The sequence below is a fragment of the Alligator sinensis genome, unplaced genomic scaffold (genome assembly GCF_000455745.1).
Source record: "Alligator sinensis unplaced genomic scaffold, ASM45574v1 scaffold651_1, whole genome shotgun sequence".
Classification (NCBI taxonomy): domain Eukaryota; kingdom Metazoa; phylum Chordata; order Crocodylia; family Alligatoridae; genus Alligator; species Alligator sinensis.
In genome coordinates, this window is record NW_005842014.1 from 731,335 (window position 1) to 753,428 (window position 22,094).

At 43.2% G+C, this 22,094-nt stretch overlaps 1 protein-coding gene across 10 annotated transcripts in view; it reads right to left on the minus strand.

The window, feature by feature from the left end:
- The window catches only part of LRRC6 (leucine rich repeat containing 6), a 95,874-nt gene that overhangs the window by 64,123 nt on the left and 9,657 nt on the right, over positions 1 to 22,094 (minus strand). For 9 of the 10 annotated variants that reach the window (XM_025202094.1, XM_025202091.1, XM_025202093.1 and 6 more), the window contains 2 exons: positions 20,691 to 20,766; positions 18,011 to 18,072 (listed from right to left, as the gene is read on the minus strand). The exons of the other annotated variant lie outside the window; for it this stretch is intronic. In XM_025202094.1, the coding sequence (XP_025057879.1) occupies positions 18,011 to 18,072; positions 20,691 to 20,766 (138 nt within the window). The remainder of the gene's footprint in view (positions 1 to 18,010; positions 18,073 to 20,690; positions 20,767 to 22,094) is intronic. 10 annotated transcript variants of the gene reach the window in all.

A 22,094-nucleotide genomic window follows, 5' to 3' on the forward strand; every position in this document is an offset into this window, starting at 1 on the left:
ACAGCTCTGGTTGTGGAGCAGAAAGTCCATTAAAAGAAGGGACATTAACACCTGCAGGATGAAGTGTTTAGAAGGAATGGGGCAGATTCGAAGGAGCTGGGAGCATCTCCCTGGCTGCTGCCCAACTACATAATACAATATTGGTTACTAATTATGTAATACATGTAACGTATAGCAGGGCCAGTCAGTGCAAAGACACAAGCCTCTGATGCAGGCATGTTACGGCAACGTGAAGCACAAGATCCTGCAGAATATAAAATAGTAACTGAAACTGAGACCCAATAAGCTTCATCCTGCAGGGGCCAAACACAAGTGGGAACAAGTTGAAGCTGGACCCATCTGAAATGGCAACCTGCCACCAAAGAGCCCATGAGCGGTGTCTAAGAAACACCTGGCACCTAGTGCGCAACTCGCCGCTGAACTGCACAATTCATTAAGAAAGACCCAGGGCTCTGCTACACCTTCAAATTACAGCTGGCAACAAACTACAATATAACACAATACAATATAATAATAATACTATAATGACATCATATAATGACACAATATAATATAATGGCATAATATAATCACATAACCATATAATATAATGATATGAAAATGATATGATATGATATATAATATAACAACATACTGGCAGTCAACTTACAGCGTTTCAAGTTACAACGTTTTGCACTAGCAAGGTTTATAAATCGACACCGTTTCAACTTTATGACGTCAGTTTTGACTTTACAACGCTTGATCTGATGCGACGCCAGCAAACAGGTTCACCAGCGCCAGCGAACAGTTCGCTGCATCACCAATCTCCCGGGAGAACATCCATCCAAACTTCCCGGGACACTTTCTTTAAGAAAGCAGACGAGACTCCAGAAAAACCTGCAGCCGAGACTGCTGAGAAGAGGCCAGCCAAGAGCCCTTCAAAAAGTCCAGCAAAGTCACCTCAAGGAAGTCCTTCCAAATCAATACGCTTGCTATTTACAATATAAATACATTAATGTAGCTATATTACTCATCTGTAATTGATCGAGTACAAAATTCTGGGGTATTTTTGATGAAAATAAGGTATCCCGCCTTGGTTCAGAAACCAATCCCCCATTTATAACATTGTTTTTTATGAGAAAATTGGTTCCAAGTTATGAAGTTTCGACTTAAGACACGGTTTTCAGGAACCAGTTGTGTCGTAAGTCCGACGACTGCCTGTACTATAAAGACATAATATCATATAATATAATATAATAATGATGGGATATGAAATATAATATAATGTAATGTAGTATAATATAATAATGGTAGGATATGAAATATAATATAATAATGGCATACTATAATAATGATGTGGTATATAATATAATATAATATAATATAATATAATATAATAATGATGGGATATGAAATATAATATAATGTAATGTAGTATAATATAATAATGGTAGGATATGAAATATAATATAATAATGGCATACTATAATAATGATGTGGTATATAATATAATATAATATAATATAATATAATATAATAATGATGGGATATGAAATATAATATAATGTAATGTAGTATAATATAATAATGGTAGGATATGAAATATAATATAATAATGGCATACTATAATAATGATGTGGTATATAATATAATATAATATAATATAATATAATATAATAATGATGGGATATGAAATATAATATAATGTAATGTAGTATAATATAATAATGACCAGCGTGGGAAGCGGACACGAGGGGGCCCGGCCCGGCCCGGCCCGGCCCGCGGGACGTGTGTTAGCGCGCCCACTGCTGACCCGCAATACGTGGACGTGGCCCGTGTGCACAGTGATGAGCTGGTCTTCTCTGATTTCAAACAAAATCCCACATTTTGGGTTAAAAAGTAACCTCAAATCCACATTTTTCCATGAAACATCACTAATATGTGTGTGTGTGTGTGTAGTGGTGTTTCATTTTAATTATGGAAAAATGTGAATTTGGGGTTACTTTATTTAAAAACGAAAATGGAGGATTTTTTTTTTTTTAAATTGGAGAAAACCAAGATCCCTGGGGATGATCACACCTCACGGGTGAGCAGCACAATACGTGTAGACGGGCCGCACGTGCGAAGTTATGCAAAATAAGCATCGCAGAAATCCCGGGCGAGTTGCACTGTAAGTGTAGAGGGGCCCCATGTGCAAAGTGATGGTCGCACAATTCACGGGCAAAGGGCACAATGAATGTAGACTGGCCACTTGTGCAAAGTAAGTATGGCACAATTCGGGGTGAACCGTGCAATCGGTGTGAACCAGCCACACGTGTGACGTGACTGTCACACAGTGAACGTGACTCTCCAGCCAGAAAAAGCCAAGCAGCTCTGAAGTTAGTGCATGGAAATATGTGACAACTCAAAGCTGGTTTCTAGGCAGGTTTGATTTCCATGTGGAGCAGGGCAGGGCTCTGGGTTTTTCTTAACTGGGCAATTAACTGATTACTTTCACACTAGATACTTCTAATGAGCTCTTCAGCTACAGGTCACCAGTTCAAATGCAGTCCATCTTAAACTTGTTGCCACTTATATTCAGGGTCTACAGGATGCAGCTTATTGGGCCTCAGTTTTAGCTGCCAATTTGTATCCTAGGGATCCTTATGCTGTGCTCATTGCCATAACATCCCTGACGTGGACACTGGTCACTTTTGCACTGACTCACCCCGCTACATGTCACATGTATTACACAATTCACTGGTGAACTACATGATTAATTTAGACAGGCCACAAGTGCAAAGTAATTATCACCTGATTCCCTGGAGAACTGCACAGTAAAGTTAGTCCAGCCACACACACAAAGCAATTATCCCACCATAAAAATAACTCTCCAGCTATAAAACGAGCCAACCATCTCTAAACTTAGTGCTTGAAAATATGTAACAACTTTATAGCTGCTTTCTATCCAGCTATGACTGTGTAGCAGGCCCTCACAGCAAACAGCCTAAGTTTTTTTTCAGTTTTCTGTTTGGTTGGGTTGAGGCTTTCTTGTCTTTGTTTTGTTTGGGGGATTTTTGGAGAGGAAGAGCAGATCAGAGCAGAAACTTGCTGGTAGGGCAGCATCTGTCAAAAGACAGTCATGAGGCTCCTTTTTAGGTAAACCTTTAATTCGCGAGGCTGGCAACTCTAGTATGATCTGCTGGCAATAAATTCCCACGTTTTTGTAAACTGAAATAAGGTAACTTATGTACAATATGCAAATATACTCATTAAATAGTTTGCTTCTACTGTGACACATGGAACTGCCCCAAACTTGGCAGCTATATGACTTTCTAATTGTATGTGTTTTGAAATAATGACAGAGAGGGTAAAAGAAAAGGAGCCACTGGTATAATTGCTTTGCATTTGTGCACAGATAATGAAATACAAGGGAGATGGCAGAAGATTATACATTCATAATTGAATTCCCTTGTTTGTCCTTTCTCATGAGGCTCCAAAACAAATCCACATAAAGGATAAAGTAATACACAATTTGTTATGCAGCACCATCTGGTGGTTTGAGCCACACTTTCCAGAGCCATAGAGATGGGAAAGGCCTTCATCCCCTCCATAGCAAGACTGCTTTCTGTAATTTAGTCCCTGTCTTCCTTCCTACTTTTTCTCACAATGATTCACTGCATTTTATTTCAAGTTAGGTTGCAAGCAACATTGGCTTTTTATATCCCTGCATTTATACAGGATTGAAAACGTGTTCATGAGTTTAATTACAGCCTTTAGAATGCAACATTAAATGCCGGTAGGCAAAAGGGTTTCCTTCTCTACCCTGTGGAGGCTCCACCCCATCTATCTAAATTAGGAGATCAAATAAAGCATGTTTTGAATATTCTGGACTCTTATACAGATAGTGTTGATTTGATATAGAAAATCTTAACATACAAGATGAGCCAATAACCAACTTTTGGCATGGAGTCTACTTAAAGCTGTGGTAGAATGAAAACTAAAATTTGTTATGACACTAAATAATTCCCAATATAGGGCAGGGAACATTTTCTTCGTGATCTCCTTGCAGGAAATTAATGTATGCCTAGACACTTAACATTTGATCCATGCCAGTACTGCCGTTCCAATGCAGAAGGAAATGAGATGTCATCCTTCATTACTTAGTTGAAAACTGCCTAATTGGTGCAAACAAACAGAAGTGGAAAAAGAACTGACAATTAAAACTGCACGGGGGATGACGTTCCATTGAACTGGCTCCTTTGGACTTAATGGCAAAAATCCCCTTAACTTCAACGTGGCCGGAAGCAGTACTCCCCTTTAAACACATTCTCAGCATAACTATTTTCAGCATAGTCTTCTGCCCAGGCAAGAAAAGAAGTTTCCTCTTGCAGAAGAAAAACTAAGTAGGGCTGATGATGAAAACTAAGTAGGACTAATTGTTTTAATTATTTTAGCTGAATAGTTTTTAGCAAAGAGTTTATCCACAAACATACACTCTATCTATCTATCTATCTATCTATGCTACAATAGTTTATTTTATGCTAAATGGAAGAACTTTTAACAGGAAAGACAAGGAAAAATCTCACCCCAAGGTAATCTACAGTGAAGTGAGGAGGGTACTTTCTTGTAAGAGTTCAAGTATCTACTCTGAATAAGGCACAGAGATGATGTGAACATAAGCCTCCCATATGAGTACCCTGCTAATGGGTGTATTTGGGGCACCATTTTCTTTTTGGTAGTTTAGTAAGTGGCACCTACATCTCCTTGTGAATCTAGTCACTCATTTCCAAATGCCATGCTTTTTTATTAAAGGAATGGTTAAAATGCCCTCGATCAAAATGAAACAAATGTCTTCATTTGGTTGGAGTGTGGCAGGCTGGCCAGTGGCCTCACTGGCAGCATGGCTTGTTAGCTTGAGCCCCGATGGCTCAGGCTGATTGGTAGGGGCATTTCCCTTCCCCACCAATCAGAAGGCAGGAGGCGGGTTTGCCCCGCCCTGACCCAGAGCCGAGGTGAAGAAGAGAACCTGAGGGGCAACTAATCCCTCCGGCTTCCCCATCTGTCCATTTTCAGTCTGGGGGCGGAGCCTCTGGAAGGGGTAAAAGCCCACGTGCTCAGCACATGGGTGGCTTTGACAAAGGATGATGACAAAGGGCTGCAGAAGGGCTGGTAGAGCTGACCAATGAGGTGGCGCCGTTGCCTCTGAAGTGCCCTGAAGACTCCTCTGCCGAGCGGGAAGCAGCAAGTGGCCGCGTCCCAGCCCCGCCGCTGAGGGAGCAGCAGTGTCGGTGCACAGAACAGTGCACGGGTGGTCCGGAGGAAGCTGAAGGGACCCCACGGCTGCACGATGTACCCATCCCTGCAAGAGGCAGGAGCCCCCGCATGGTGCACAGGGTGGTGCCTGGGGCTTGGAGAGAGCTGAGAGGACCCCGTGGCTGCACAAGACAGTGCGGGTCCCCCCATTGCTGCGAGAGGCAGAAGCCCCTCCGTGCACAGAGCGGTGCATGGGGCCTGGACAGAGCTGAAAGGACTCCACAGCTGCACAAGGCGGCGCGGGTCCCTATCTCTACATGAGGCTGAAGCCCCACGGTGCAGAGAGCCCACCCTACTTGGGAGCCAGGGGCTGGTGGGAACCTAAGAGTCCCCGGGGAAGGGGGAAAAGAGAAACTCCCAAGGACCCTGAGCCTAGTAAATGGCCCTGCTCGCTAAGGGAGGCTTTGTGGTCACTGAGCCATTCTAGCCACGTGGACCAGTTGTGGGTGACAGTGTTTCTTTATGGTAACCTGTTCTTCTCCCCCTGTTTTATTCCTTCCCCTTGGGCACAATTGCCATATCACTGTTGTTGTCCTTAGTTCCTTATCCTGCCGAGTCATCTGTAAGTTGTATCCTTTGCTGCCAATTTGTGTACTTTAGTGCTGTGTTATGAAACGCCCATGAACTGTCCTGTTTGCCTGCTAATGGTTTAGTTGCCTGAGGGTCTGCAAAAGCATCCCTAATTTTTTATTGCTTTCATGGTGTTTGTTATCCCTATGTATTGAACGTTATTAATGTCATCTCCTTTATGTATGCTTAGATCATTGTTTCATCCCTTCTGGGTTTCGTCTGCTGACATATTTTTTAACCAGTGTTTTGCTGTCAATTGTCCCCTTGCCTGCTGCCTGGAGGGCCTGCTGAGGGTAGGGGCTGTACGGAAACAAGAAAACCGCTGAGGGTCAAGGCCTACGCTGATATAATGCCTCCGTCTGCCATACCCAGCTGTTATTGCCGGCATATACATTTAACAAAATACACTGTCTTTGTAAATTTGAATCTGTAACGAGTTCATAGCTATATGTACACGTTCAATAAGGTTTTACAGACACTGCACTGTAAATTAAATCTGTAAATAAACATTACTGAGTTTCCCTGGTCTCTGCTCTGCAGAAAGAGGGAGGTGAGCTGGCCTAAGTTAAGCAGCCATGCTCCCACAGCACACTCAGCCTCTAACATCTCTTCAGTTGAAGAGGGGGTACCAGCCACGTACCACCCGGGCTATAGAAGAAATAATGAAAACAAAAATCTTTTGGTTCCACTGCCTGAAAAATCAAAACTTTGCAGAACTCCAAATCTTAGGTTGTCTACAGTGCATGTTTCCCTTCACCCTGTGAACTCAGAAGCTCACACAGGTACAGCTTAGCTTGTGACTGTCACAACCCAGTGATTTTTGTGCCTCGGCACTATGGAATTTCCTGGCCACATGAGAGCTCCTTTGCACGGCAGAGTGTTCTGCTGCAATTGAGAGCCTGCGTGCAGGAGAGTTCCCGCTAATTTGCAGTTTCCTTTGCAGGATGCATTTCTTCTTTGCACCACAGAAATGCACGGTGCAAAGAGTTCCCGCTATTCGGATGCAAATTTGTGCCCTGCTATTGGCCAGTGCTAAATTATTCACACGTGGCGGCTAGTAATTGGCTCACTGGCCGTTTAAAATTCCGCGCGACTTCCGCCCAAGTCGAAGAGCTTTGAGCACGCTGCAGAGTGCCTCTGAAGTTATCTGACTTGCGGCTGCAGATCGATAGACTGATCACCTATCGATCTTTCTTCCCGTCACCGAGCGCAACCCCGACGTACCCCTTTCCCCGCCGGCTTCGAATTGCGGACGGATTAACTGGCTTGGGCCCCGCCAGCTGGAACAACTCGTGTGGTTGTTCCGACGACCGGCCCACCTGCGTCGTGATTGCAAGCGGCGTGAGTAAAGTTTTTGCAACCAATAAGTTGTGTCTGCCTCTCCATTCACCAGCCTGCCCTGACATACAAGCGTAACTCGAGTCGGCCCTGGCCGTCCAAGACAGTGACATGGGAGGAATAATTGGAGGAATGAAAGAGATACTAAAGTATATTCAAGAGGGAACTGTGAGACAGGAGAAATGATGCAAGTCTGGGGAGACTGATTTTTAATGACTGCAGACCACCAGATTGATCTTAGGTTGCTGCAGACCACTTACCAAGACTCCTTACAGTGGATCAAAACAGGCAAATTTCTAAGCTTTTCACCTGATATGTAGGGAATAATTAAAGAAATGCTCCCTTCTCTTCCTAAAGCTGTTTCCTGGTATTCCAGTGGTGCAACTGATGCAAGCACTTGCATGGACAGAATTCAGTTCATTTTACCAACAGCTCAACTGCCCTTGCTAAGGGTAACTCTAAACAGTGTAACGGGGAAAATTCTGCTAGGATTATTCTCCTTAGTATAACTGCCTCTTACTATGTGCTTACCACAGCTGGGCTGTGAATGAGACCTCAAGACATTAGTGTAACAATATGAATAATAAAACATATTGTAATTTACAGGAAGAATATAGTATATATTCTTGTAATAAACTTATTTTCTCATAGACAGTTCATTGCTTTTAAAATATGCAAAAATCTATTTTGTTTTGTTTAGTATTATGTAACACCCTAAAGTGCGCTGGAATCTGCAGAGGCGACTTAGAACAGCACTGTTCTCACTGTTTAAGATTTGACAGTCTAAATATCAGGGAAGTTACAACATGCAGCATGACACACAGTAGAAAAGGGACTGGGAAAAAGGAGGAGAGTGAGTAATGCAACAATATGATCATGCAGTTGCTTATAGGAAGCAGGTGCCTGTTGAGTCAATTCACCATTTTCGTTTAAAACATTAACATTTATTTACTAAAATATGTGAACGTGCAATATAAAGGTACCAGTCTTCAGCGTGAGAAAATAAGCTTTATAGCATTATCAGTACACTCCATTAAAAGTATTCTGAATATATTATATATTATTATAGTCCATCATGAGAACATTCATATGAGGAAGGACGGTGACATCAAGCCCTAGAGCTTTTGACGTGTATGATCAATCCTCAGTTGCTAAACTGCTGTACAGTAGAAACTCAGCTAGTGGAAACTGGCAGCTCAGGATCTGAACCCATGTCTTCTCATTAATTCCCTATACAGCCCATCACCCTTCTTAAAAGTTTCCATTGTGGTAATGCCCATCAGCCTCAACCAAGGCAGGCTGTCTTGTGCTAGGTGCTGTGCAAACAGATAATAAACAACAGCTCCTGCCCCAAGGAGCTTACAATCTAAATAAGACATAACAAGCAGATAACAAGCAAACTATACCAAGACATGTACAATTCTTAGCAAGTTTCTCTATCGATTGCTGCACTAGAGGAAATAATAACTACTCTCAATTTAACTTAAAATATATGAACATTTATAAAAGATTTAGCATGTGCATGAAAGGATCCAGACCCAAAATATAGACCTATTTTATGTACTGGTATAGAATTTACTGCTCCATTAGGTTCTGTGTGCTACTGTTATCTACATCGTTCCATTGGTATGTATGGTGCCTTGCAGATAGAAAAAAAAACACCTTTTCCTTTCATCAGAGATATGTACTGCATCAAGAATGGGAAGAACTGTGTGCACTGTCAAGAATTTGCAGGCTTGAGCCTGAAATTAAATTATATGGAACAAGGAATACAGGAAGGGACATGGTAATCAAGGATTTCAACAGTGACAACTTGTCATAAGTTTCTTGGTACGTGCATCTTAAAAATTCCTTTTAGGTTTGTTTTTAAATACTTCTATAAATTAAAACTTATTTTATACAGTAAAATTCAATTAGTGGAAGTGGAACTACAGAATTATAGGGATGGAAGGGATCTCAAGGATCATCTAGTCCAACCTCCAAGGTATGGGGGGTAGAAACATAAGATTACAGTAGGCATCTCCGAGTACATGAGTCACTAACCAGCAGTCAACACATGATTTTTAGTTCACTAGAATTACCGTTAATAATCCCCCTACACTTGAATATCCTCTGGATGAAAGCTGTAGATGCTTAGCACCTTTGAAAGTTGGTCTGCTCATATTTAGAAGCCTATCTGTGGATTTAGGCATCTAGGTTAGACAATGTTAGCTTTAGTCGTGCATCCCACTTGATTAAATATGACATAATATTGTATTTCATTCCAATACAATACTGTAAAGCAATACAAAGTGAATTATAGATTCATAGGGATATAGGATTATGGGGGCCTCCTGCAACACCTAATGCAGTTGGCTTGCTATTGCAGGCATCTACAGAAAATAATCCTGTTAATAAAATGTACCAAACTCCACCTTCAACAAGATCTTAAGGGGGACACACACCATCAGTACTGTGTCCAGTTTTGGGCTCTACAGGCCAAAATGGATGTTGAGAAGCTTGAGAGAGTGCAGAGAAGAGCCACGTGCATGATCAGAGGTCAGGGAAACAGACTTTATGATGAGAGGCTGAGAGCCCTGGGACTCTTCAGCGTGGAAAACTGCAGGCTCAGGGGTGATTTGGTGGCCACCTATAAGTTTATCAGGGGTGACCACCAGGATCTGGGGGAACATCTGTTCACCAGAGCGCCCCAAGGGATGACAAGATCGAACGGTTATAAACTCCTCGAAGACCGTTTCAGGCTGGACATAAGGAAGAACTTATTTACTGTCCAAACCCCCAAGGTCTGGAATAGCCTACTTTGAACACCTTCAAGAGAAATTTGGATGCTCGCCCCCAAGGTCAAGCACCTACTTTGAACACCTTCAAGAGAAATTTGGACATTTATCTTGCTGCGATCCTATGAACCCTGCTGGTTTCCTGCCCCTGGGGCAAGGGGCTGGACTCGATGATCTTCCAAGGTCCCTTCCAGCCCTAAGGTCTATGAAATCTTAAAACCACTCACATGTTTCTCATTACTCCTCTTAGAAAGTTGCTCCAGAACCTCCCCCTCAATCCCCATTGGTTAGAAACTTTTTAAAAATTTCCATCTTACATTCATTCATGGGCAATTTATTTTATACCCATTTGTCTTCATACCTATAGGCACCAACTTTGATTTTTGCCAGTGGGTGCTTTTTTGGGGGTATTCGTAGACCGAGCCCTCCATATGCCCAGAAGAGGCAGTGCGTTATTTCAACCTGGTTTGCCCAATGTGGCTCATGGGTGCTGAGCATCTCCTAATTTTTTCCATGTGTGCTTGAGCCCTTGTGTGCTGCACATATGCTCATACCAACATTGTCCTTTAAAGTAATTCTTCTTCCTCCCTGGTGTTTCTCCCTCTTTCCCCATTGTATTTGAAGAGAACAGTCTATACACTTACAGCTTTTGTTCTGATAGGCTTAACAAGCCATGCATGCTCTTTGTGGGCTTGTCTATGCTACCCCTGTGGTGAGATCCTCAGAACGTAGCCAAGAAATAAGCCTATCCCTCCAAAAAATATTGCATAGTTCCTTTTTGGTGCAAACCGAGGGACCCTCTCATGATCTCTGTCTCAGAGGTGCTTCTGACACTAGTGTCTATATAAAATGTTTCAGTGTGAGATGCGCGCTGAGCAGAAGCAAGTGGCCAGGATATATTTCTGAGTTATGATCACAGGAATTTTGTAGATGTGGCAAAGATATACTTTTGATCTCCTCTCTCAGGACAGACCCTCCTTTCCCTTAGTCATCTTTTCTAGACATTTTTTAGCAATAAAAAGAAATGTGCCCTGTTAAGCTATAAAGTGCACTTAAAAACATAAAGCATAACATAAGTCATATACAACACACATAAATATCACACAGTAATATATCCATTTTAGTACTCAAAAAAGTTAAAAGCAAATAAAAAAGGTAATTTCATATTCAGGGAATTACTCAAGTTCACCACTAGAAAAATATTGAGCTTTGTGCAAGTTTTATTATTGCTATTATTATTATTACTACTATCATAATGCACTTTCCCTTTATTTTAGGATTCTGTGCCTGAGGCACACCCTGTTGTCTTCTTTTATTTACTAAAACTTCCTGGCCTATTTTTATCAACAGATATCAGTATTTTACACATTCACCAACAGCATGTTACTGCTCCCACTAGGCATTGTGGTTGGGCTTGCCCCTGCTTGAGTGTTACTGTTGAAGAACCAGAAAGGTATTTGTCCCTTAAAGGCGAGCCTGAAATACTTCCAGCTCCCTTCCCCACGCTTTTCCTTCCACCCTCAGGAATTTTCTCTCTCTCAGAGAAATGCATCCTGTCTGAGACTGGCCATATCTGTGGATTACAGTAAAAATATGGACAACTAACAGTGCTTCATTATTCCTTGCTCCTACTTGCATCAGAACTTCCTTTTATTTTTTCAAAAATTTGAAAATCTTTCCTCTATATTTGCCAGCCTATTTGCATCCTGCCTGAAGAATTGCCCCTTCCACAAGTAACTGTGGCTTTCCATCAGAGATGCAGCTGGGCAGTGCATGGGGGAGGCCAGTAATAGGACCAGCTGTTACTTTTGTGCCCCCTGAAAGTTGGCATCCAGGGCTGGTACCCTGCTTGTCCCCCTCCCTCTTAATTATACTATGATGGCCTTTTCAGCACAATGGGAGTCAAGTAGGGTTGTAAAGGGAGCTTGTAGGCAGTAACGTTGCATAAGGAAATGAAGGTCTAGACTGTGCTAGCTAACTAATATTTGTGTTCTGAGTATTTCCAGAGCAACAGCTGCTGGTAACGGAAAAGGACTCACGTTTAGCATCATCTCTGCAGTTCCATACATCCAACCGGGAAAGTAGGGCTCAGTGTTTTAAAAGTAAAGGTCATTGGCGACACGTAGTGGGTGCACGCGGGTGCACGTGCACCCCCTAAAATTGCCCGTGCACCCCCTGGAAGTGCCAGCTGCAAAACCAGAAGTGCACTTCCAATTTTGCTGCTGGCTTGGTGATCGGCCGCTGGGGGACCACCCCCTCCCCGCCCTGTCGGCGATCTGGTGCCCCCACATACTTGGGAGGCACCAGTTGCCCATGGTAAAGATTATGGCTGCAGATTTATTTGGACCTTAAATCCAGTGGCTTCCGGCCTCCTCAACTACTCTTCCAACCCTCTGATGTCTGGCTTTCCTGAAAGTTACCCTTCTGGTTTCTGCCAAGAGGAAGCACTCTTCTGGCATAGTCAAATTGTACCCTTTCTTGTGTTTTTTAATTCCTATTTTTGTGTCTTCAAAAGTAGGAAGAGAAAATTTAAAAGAAACAGAAGTCAAAAGGCTCTTACAAAAATGATACAATGAAGAGATTTAAGTATATCTATTAACTCAGCACTATCCAGAACCATTATCAGAGTTTAAATCACGTAGCCTAGGAACGGACTGTGCATTTATCCCTGTGCTCAGGGTCAGATTTAGGCTTAAACTACTTAAGCTACAGCTCAGGGCCTCACAATATGAGGGGCCTCTAAATAAGAACAAAAAAACCTGAACATTTTTTTTTAATATGACAAAAATATACATATATATGGCTCCACAGTTATTATTTATATTGAGTTCATAAATTTGTGCAGAAATAACAATAATTCATTTTAAAATTTCATGAAAACCCAATGTCATGGATTATTTTTATTGTATGGGCCCTCTTAAATTGCACATAGTTTGGGGCCGCAGCATGTCTTAATCTGGCACTGCCTGTGCTTGTGTTTATCACAGCAGAAAAATAGTCTGATATTTGTGTGTATACACATCATACTTCTGATCAGGTTTTAGTGAGCAGCTGAATGCAGTCATTTTTCTTTCCTAGATTAAATGACACTATCCTTGGGTAATTATACAGACATACTTTGCAATATCCCAGGATAAACTGTTCCTACCCTTGATCCAGGAAACTCTTTAAGGATTTATCCTGGGATAAAGAACATGGACGTCTGTAAACTTGCATTTTGTCCCAGGATGCAATAGTTTATCCGGGATAAATGCGATGTTTGTTTGTAGCCTTTGATCTCAAATTATGATAAAACCTTAACACAAGTAGTATGGAGAGAGAAACAAAGCTGGCAAACGTTGTGTAGACATTAACAAAAAATGGATTTGCAGGGATTGATAATCATTTGCCTATTTATATATGTGTACTTGCAAAGGCCCCAGATACTGCAAGCTGAAAGCTTGGGTAGACCCCTATGGCTCAACAGGGCCCCACTGACATAAATAGTACTCTGCAGGAGCTGTGAGTTGGCCTTCACGGTTCAATTTGCAAGATCAGGTGCAGGCACTCTGCTAAGAAGGATGGTCTTACACAAATCAATGAATGGATCCAAACACAGTTCAAATATTGTGTTACTCAGGACAAGGATACTGATGATTCTGCTGAATTTTGCAGAGACAGATGGAAGATGATATCTAGCTATATAATGCGTAAGTGCTAGCAAACCTAGATTTAGGGAAGAGGGAAAATAAATATTGTTAATTAAATGTTACTGAAAATTACATAAATGACTAATGCGCTTTCAAGTTTCTAGGAAAAGCAAGGGGCAAGCTTTTTGCAATCTAATTTCTGATGAAGCAGGTTATAAACCTGATGATTGGGATTCAGGTATATTTTTCTACAGGTTTTGCTAAATCATATGAAAAAAATTAATGAATTTAATAATTTAAATGAATAATTTTAACTGAAATATCAGGCCTAAACCCCATTTCTGGCAAAGGATTCCACAGGATCTTTTCAGCACAAGTGGATGAAACATTGGTTATACAGCTTATCATAAAGACAACACCCTCCTTAACACACAAATACAATGCTAACTAAAAGAATGAGGCCTGCTGACTCACCCTAACATTTCCCAAGAATCCATGGGCTTTTTTTGGAAGGCCCCCTATTCCAGTAATGATTAGATCTAATTAGAATGAGGTGATCAGACTGGAGATTTCTTTATGTTGTCAGAACTTTTCTCTGGAGTGTTCCTTTTCCCCTAATCCCACAAGGCTTTCTGGAATTGGTCGTATTTCTTTACGCAAAACTAAGCATTCTACTTACCAGTTCATTCTCTCAGTTATTTCCTGCAAAACAATTTCAGAATTAAAGTGTGTGTTTTTGTTCTGTTCTTATTGAAACTGTTCTTTGAGATAACCAAGATAAATACGGACTTACATTCTGTCACCTTTACTTTTGTTGAAGAGAACCTTATTCACACAAGTAGCCTGATTCAGTGCCACAGAGCCACTTGGCACAGTAAAGTACTTCTCAGCAGGTGCATCTACACAAGACACTTTACTGTGGAGCTGACTAATTAGCTCCACGGTAAAGCATCACCATCTACACATGTGGCACTATTAGGCTACAGTATGTCTGGACACGCTACACAGTACTACAGTATGTCCGGACAGTACTGTCCTCTGCTCTAGGATAGTGCTGTCCAACACAAGTACTATCTAACAGCAGTACAGCAGTGCAGCGAAACACAGGTGCAGATAGTGGCAGGGCATGAGGGTGCCACAGTGTGAGGGCTTCCTGCCAAAGAGCCTCAGGCTGTAGATCCCTCCTGCCCCAACCCCTCTGCAGCACATTGACCTGGGTCAGAGCAGCCCCGGGCTGGCAGGCTGACACCCAGGGCTCTCTGCCAGCCAGGGCTGCTCCACCCCGGCTCAGCGTGCTGCAGTCCTGGGCACACATGTAAATGCAGTGCCCAGGAATAATAAACTCTGGCATGAACTGCCCGGAATGTATTGCCACATGCTAATTGCATGTGTAGATACATCCTGCATGAATTAAGGTAAAACAAGCAGGCCCTGGAACCTCAGTTTGTATGCAGTAAGCTGAAGAATCTCACTGGAAGCCACTGAAATTTTATTTCTTCCCTCATAGGACAATTTTATTCATGATTCAGGACTTGTCTACATGGGAAATTTAATGCAGAGTAACTAGTGAGCTGGAAATTTACCACCCATCTTACTGTATACTGACTGCCCATGTGCCATTGGGTTTAATGGGATTTCTACTTTGGTGTGTGGAGGAATGGCATACTCTGTCCATACACGTTTGCTGTATGGCCCAGTTACCAGACTTGAGAAGAGTCTGAACTCCCAAAATATTTCAACTCTCCTCTTCAATCTTGTCTCAATTTTCACTTCTGTAATTTCAAGCATAATGTATTTTTACTACAGTAGGTAAAACTTTTGCCTGGTGCCATATGTTACATGGCACTATTGAGAGCCTTCCCCAGATTTAAAAAAGGAAACATTGCCCTTTTGATCCTCTCTTTTGCCAGACACAAAAATCCAGAAGGTCCCAAATACTTTTAATTTCAGCAGCACCTATTAAGAGTCTTCAGCTGGAAAAGGATGTCTTATTTGAGGTGATCCTGATCATCCCAGGTTTTAACTCAAATCAAAGCATGAACAGCATGCTAGAGCACACAGCCTGAAAGGCTTGTCCCTGGTATGACTCACAACTAAAGGCTCACAGAGAAATTACATTTGTTGCATGATCAGCCCCTTGAACATGCTCTACAGCTGTGCCCTAACAGAAGAGCATAGCTGCAGAGCACTCCAATTGTGCGGCAAACCTGGGGTGATCAGGATCACCTCAAATAAGACATCTTTTTACAGTCTCATTATATGAGGGTTCAAATGAAGGTGCTCCAAGGCAGTGTGCCTTCATTAACTTCTGTATGCTCCAATGGCTGGGCTGCTGCAGCCCAGCCCTGCCCTGCCCCTGGTGCTGTCTCAGGATGGGAAGGGGAGAAAGCAAGGGAGGTAGGTCCATTCTGGGTTGTTCCCAAATGTGCTGGAGGGAGGAGGGTGGATTGGAGCCCCGTACCTTGGCCTGGGGGGAGGGGAAGTGCAGAGCTAGGGTAAGAAGCTGCAGACCTGCAGTCTCTCTTACTGGATTGGCTCCAAATTAGCTCCATCTCCCAGCTAATGTCTGTTGTGTCAGGAGGGTCAGCCTAACTCATGCCACTTTACAGAAAGTGCCCTGAGTTACACCAGGGAGATGCACTTCTGTCTGCACCTTAACATGAATGAGTCACAATTAACCTACAGATCTACACAGCATTGCAGGATTGGGGCCTACATCTGTCATTCAGACATTTCTTATCATATTCATATTCAGAAGCTACATCCATGGAGCTTTCTTCCTGAAAGACACACACCCTTCCTTTGGTTTAGCAGAACCATTGTCTTTATTCAAGCTAAGGACAGGTTTAAATTTTAACTGATTTAAAAGTGGGGAGCAGGGGGGTTTTGCAGCTTGGAAGCAGGCAACAGCTCTTATTATGATCTGCCATGAATGAAGCTGGGTTAACATGACAATGGTTTTACTACACTTGTCTCTCCATAGGAGCAAGTAGATGTAAATTATATCATAACGGCTTGTTGCTCTACCACTGGACATGAATTCAACTGTTGTATCTGTCTGTACCCTTAAGTCATCAAGCCAGTGTACTGCTCCTTTCCATGCCATTCATTCTGACCTGTCAGACTACAGTATTCAGTCAAAGCAAAGCTCTGTCCCAAGCCTAGCTGCCATGTTGACCTGAACAGGTAAGACAGGCCCATTTCCAGAGGTGTAGCAAGCTCATTTAGCATCCAGGTTGAAGAGGGTGAGAGGGAGTGGTACACTGACCACTGGGGATGGCGAAGGGGTGGTCAGTGAGGGACAGGGAAGTCTTACTTGCTCAGGCTCTTTGCACAGAGAATGCAGCTACTAATGCCACTGCTGTTGCCGGAGCTGATGTTGCCTTTCTTGTGCAGAGAGCTTGGCCAGAAGAAGTGACTAGAGAGAGTCCAGCACCGCAGTCCCTTGGCACGGGCTCCCATGACAGCCACTCTTGGAACCCTGTTTGCTCCCCCCTCCCTCCTCAGATATGCTGCTGGGCACAGGGCTGCACCTGCTGTGAGAAAAACTTCTGGGAGGTGGAGGTAGAAATCACCATTCCACTTACCTCCCACCTCCACAGATGCAGTGCTGGGTGCAAGGCTGCTCCGATGGCCAGGCGGTAGTAAAGATGCCAGTGGGGTGGGGTAGAGATTCTGCCACCCCCTCACAGTCAGTGCTGGGACTGGTGGCTCACTTGTTCTGCTCTATTATGCTACTGCCATTTTTGTAGCCAACGCCAAACAAGATTCATAGGTTGTTAGGGACTGGAAGGGACCTTGCAAGATCATCGGTTCCAGACCCCCTGCACTAGGCAGGAAAGACTGGTGGGGTCAGGTGGCACCAGCAAGGTGACTGTCCAGTCTCCTCTTGAAGATTTTCCAGGGTAGGTGATTGCAGGGTAAGAGAGAGAGACTAACATTGCAGCCATCTGCCTTTGACTTTTTTAGCCTAAAGGTGGGTTGTTTGGGAGCAGCCCCTAAAGTGTAAGATGGAAGTACACAGACAAACTAAAAGTTTGTACAAACACAAAGCAGCTACAAATACAGCTGGTCCCTATCTGCAGATCTTGCATTGTCATCCTTTGCCAAGAAGGAATAATGACAGACTCCTTTAATCCTCTTAAACAAGAATTCATCAGCATTTTGCAAAGTTTTTGCACAACTTACCGCAATTTGGTGGTTTTGAAAGACACGACAAGCCTGAAAACAGCTGACATGGCAGCATCTTTGGGGCAAAAGAACAGTGCATTTTAAATTTAAGATCTAATGACTGACTAAGGGCCAACTTATGGCATCAGAGGGCAAAGCTTGGATCAGCTAGCACATGCATGTCTAAAGACAAAATTCAGCCCTTGAATCCAGTAAAATATTATTTGAGGTATAAAGAAAGTCTGTACTTACAAAATAAAATGATCAGCAGCAAAAAGGTCAGCAGATGGACAAAGACTCCTCCCAGGAAGCATCTGAAATTATAACTATAACCTTAATATTTAGAAAATACAATATGCAGATACTGGGCCAGTGCATTGGTGGAGTGGTACTCGGCCTCCAGCCTGAGGGCCAGATCCAGGCTGTGAAGCTGTGTCACCTAGCCCGTGGAGCTCCCCTGGCTGGGGAAATTTGGCAGCGGGGGAATGGTGGCAGCATTAATTCCCACTCTCCTGCTGCCAAATTTCTGGACCCGTAGGGAGCCTCATGGGCCAGATAATGTGACCCTACACACTAAATCAAGCTAGCACGTGGAGTTGGTCCATAGCTAGATCCAGGCGTGTTGATTCAGACCAACACACTGGGTTAGGCTGGCATGCAGGGTCAGAACAGCACGCTGGATCGCACTGATGGACCACCTCCAGGCACTGACCCAAATTTTGGGATCCAGCCTGTGGACTGACCCCACACCAATCATCAGAGCTGCAGGACCAAGATGTTGGTGCCACTGCTTGCTATACCATGCACTACCCACATCTCCAGGGCAAGCCTTCAGTGAACCAGAATTGGTAACATGCCTTACAAAAAAATTACCATATTTTCTTGCATGCAACACACCCCAGAATATAATATGCACCTTCTTCTTGAAAGGCAAAATGAAGAAGAAAAGATCTTTCACTGTAGTCAGTAACTGAGTACCAGCAGCCAAGGACCCAGCTTGCTCATTGTTCTGATCCTTGTGGATCTGGGCAGGCAATTATTTGGGCCTGTCGGCCACATAGGCAGATCGGGGGAACTGTCACAGACTGATCAGCAACCATCTCCCACACACGGGCCAGAGCCCATGCACCCTGCAGCTCCTCCCCACCACTGCTAACAGCGCACAGCCCCAGCCCCGACCCCAGCCTGCCCCACACCCACTCCAGACTTGCCCTGGCCAAATTGGACCAGCCAGAACCTGTGCTTACAGCCCTGAACCCGGCTTGGCTGTGCCTGCTCCAGACTTGCCCACTGAGCAGTGGCAGCAGCTGGGCAAAAGCTGCTGTTCATCATGGGCAAAAAGCTGGCCCTTCCCCTCACCACTGCTGGGCCCTTCTTGCTGCAGCCACCCAGAGCCTGTGCCTGGGCTACCCTGAGGCTCCTCTCCACCACTATCACCGCTACCTTCAGACCATCCAGCGGGGCAGTGGTGGCAGTGCAGAGGAGCCGCAGGGCAGCTCGGGTGTGAGCCCTGGACAGCTGCAACAAGAGCCTGGCAGTGGTGAAAGGAAGGGCCCGCTTTTCCCCCACATTGAGCAGCAGCTTCTGCCTAGCCACTGCCACTGCTCAGTGTGAGTGGGCTAGTCCAGAGTGGGTGTGGGGCAGGCTGGGCTCAGGGCTGTGCACTGCTGGCAGTGGCAGGGAGGAGCTGCAGGGTGCGCTGGCTCTCGGCTGTGTGTGTGTGTGTGTGTGTGGGTGGGGTAGGGGGGACGGTGCTGACCAGCCCACGGCAGCTCCTCCAAACTGCCTATGTGGCCCACGGGCCCAAATCTTTGACATCACTAACTATAACTATGGTTCTATGTTCCACCTATAATAATAGAAGTAGGAAAAAAACTGAATTAAACAAACAGCATTTTAGCACTAAAAAACAGAGGAGGCGGCAAGAACTTTTAGTTGTCTTGTGGATAGATTAGAAACACAAATGTGGTTAGGCGAAGTCTTTGGCTATATAGCAAGTTAAAGGAATTCAGTTCTGTACTATGTGTGTTAATACCATCAAATATAATTTTTGTCTTCCTGTTCCTTGCCCTCTAACTTGTATAATTAGGTTAATGAAATCAGACTTCTTAATTGTATTTGAATTGCCTAACCTCAAATAAATGGCTAAAGCAGATTTAATGACGTAATTCAGTTGAATCTGAGAGCATAATTTCTTATAGAGGTTTATTTGAAAGAGATAAATTACAGTTTAAAGCATTGGTATTCCTTTCTCTCCCCCCACCCCCACCCAGCCTGTCTCTCACCCATTGACTCCTCCATCTACATCTTCACTGCCTGCCTGCCTTGTATGCAGACCAGCCCAGCCTCTGGCTTCTTTACTTTTCACTCCATCCAGGAAGAGCACACACCAACTGCTGAAACTTCCTCAGCCTGATGAAGGGTTTTTGAACCTGAAAGCTTGCTTAATTTTTTTTTCCCAACTACTTAAGTTGGTCTAATAAAAGATATCAGATGCACCCAAAGAACCCTGTCTGTCTATGTCCTTAGACCAACACGGCTACAACCTACACCCCTGTAGTTTAAAGCATTTAAACTTTAAATGGATACATAAAAATGGTATTTCCTATTTAATTAATTGCATAGCACATGGGCAAGACATGGAAGGTTAAGGTGTATAGCTTGAAATACATATTTGAGCCTTTAATTCATACCTACTAATACCTGATATGTGCATGTGAATCATACATTTGTGCAGAGCCAATCAGATGTCATAGCTGCATCCTAATATCTAATTTGCACACAGTAATATTTATTTGCATAAGAAATCACATGCAAATATATCTTCACAAATATGCATACCCAACTGAAAAATCTAGCTCCAAATATTATGCTTTATGCACCAGCTCACATACAACAAGTATTATTTTAAAGAAAATGAAATCAAAATTACCTGGCACAAATGGAAATGATTAAACACATGGACAGCATAATTATTTGATAAAACACATTTTTCAATGTACTGGATTCTAAGGAATAAACAATAAAAAAGAACAAAATCAGGACAACTGCCATTTCTGGACATGTGAGTTAAAAAGTTATAGTTTTGTCACTCCTTTGACATTGCACACTAGAAATTCAGATAAGAAAGAGTGCTTATTAGGGAAACAATGCTTCATTCAACTCTAACATAACATTCACCATGGGGTAATAGGAGTTTCTGCACTGACTTCAATTGGGGAGGGTCAATAGGAGTTTCTTCCATTCAACTGAGGTTAAGTCAACCTCACTAGCTGAAAAAAAAATGCTATACTTTATGTAGGTGCATTAGCCAATGCATTCAAATTCATTTTCTTTGAAAGCTCTTAACTCTGCTACATCTATTCAGTTATAACTTCCTTCCAAATGCTGTATAAAACTGAATTGCTCCACTATGGCTTCCTCAATTGGACAAATGTGACAATAAGCATAATGTATGTAAAAAAGGTTAAAAATAATACTCATAATTCCAAAATCATAGATGTGCTTGAAAATAAAATTTTTAGATTTCACAACAACTGGAAACAAATCTATAAATCTCAAAATCTGGACATTTATCTGTTAGAGTATCCAAGAAAAGTTTATTACGCAGTTAAATTCACAAATATATTTCTAAATTTGTTAAAATATATTTTTATACTCAAAGATTAGAGTGAAATATTTGCTTAACTGTGTCATGACCCAAAAGGCATGATTGTGTGTGTGCGCTTTGGCACCAGAATTATCCCCGCCAAGTTGCAGAGCATTGCACGGGAGAGTTTCCTGTAGCAAGAGGAAACCCCGGTGCAGGGACGAGTTTCCCGCCTTTTCTGCAGCTTCTTTTGCAGGGTGCATTGCTCATGTTGCAAGAGGAATGCACGGTGCAAAAGAGTTCCCGCCACCGGTATGCAAATTCGTTCCCCGTGATTGGCTAGTGTTAAATTATTCACACGTGGCGGCTAATGATTGGCCTGTTAGCCGTATAAAAGGCTTGAGCGGTTTCCGCCCAAGCCGAAGAGGACTCCACATCCATCTCGTGGGGACTCTGGGTACACGGCAGGGTAATAGAAACCCTGTGTGAGATCCAGAGGAGCGTGGCGGCCTGATCCACCGCCCACCTCTTCCCGTCTTCGAACGCGACTTTTATAAGACGTATTTACGATTTCTATTTTGGTGGCTCGTTCACCCAGAGCATCCGGAGCTCTGCATCGTGGAGCCTAGCAACCTCCATGAGACCGTCTGTGTTGTCTGTCTGTAACTGCAACTCAATCAAGTTTTCCAGCCTGCACCACTGCCATCTCGGTGTAAGTAAACAATCTTTAAAACTACCGATACGCGT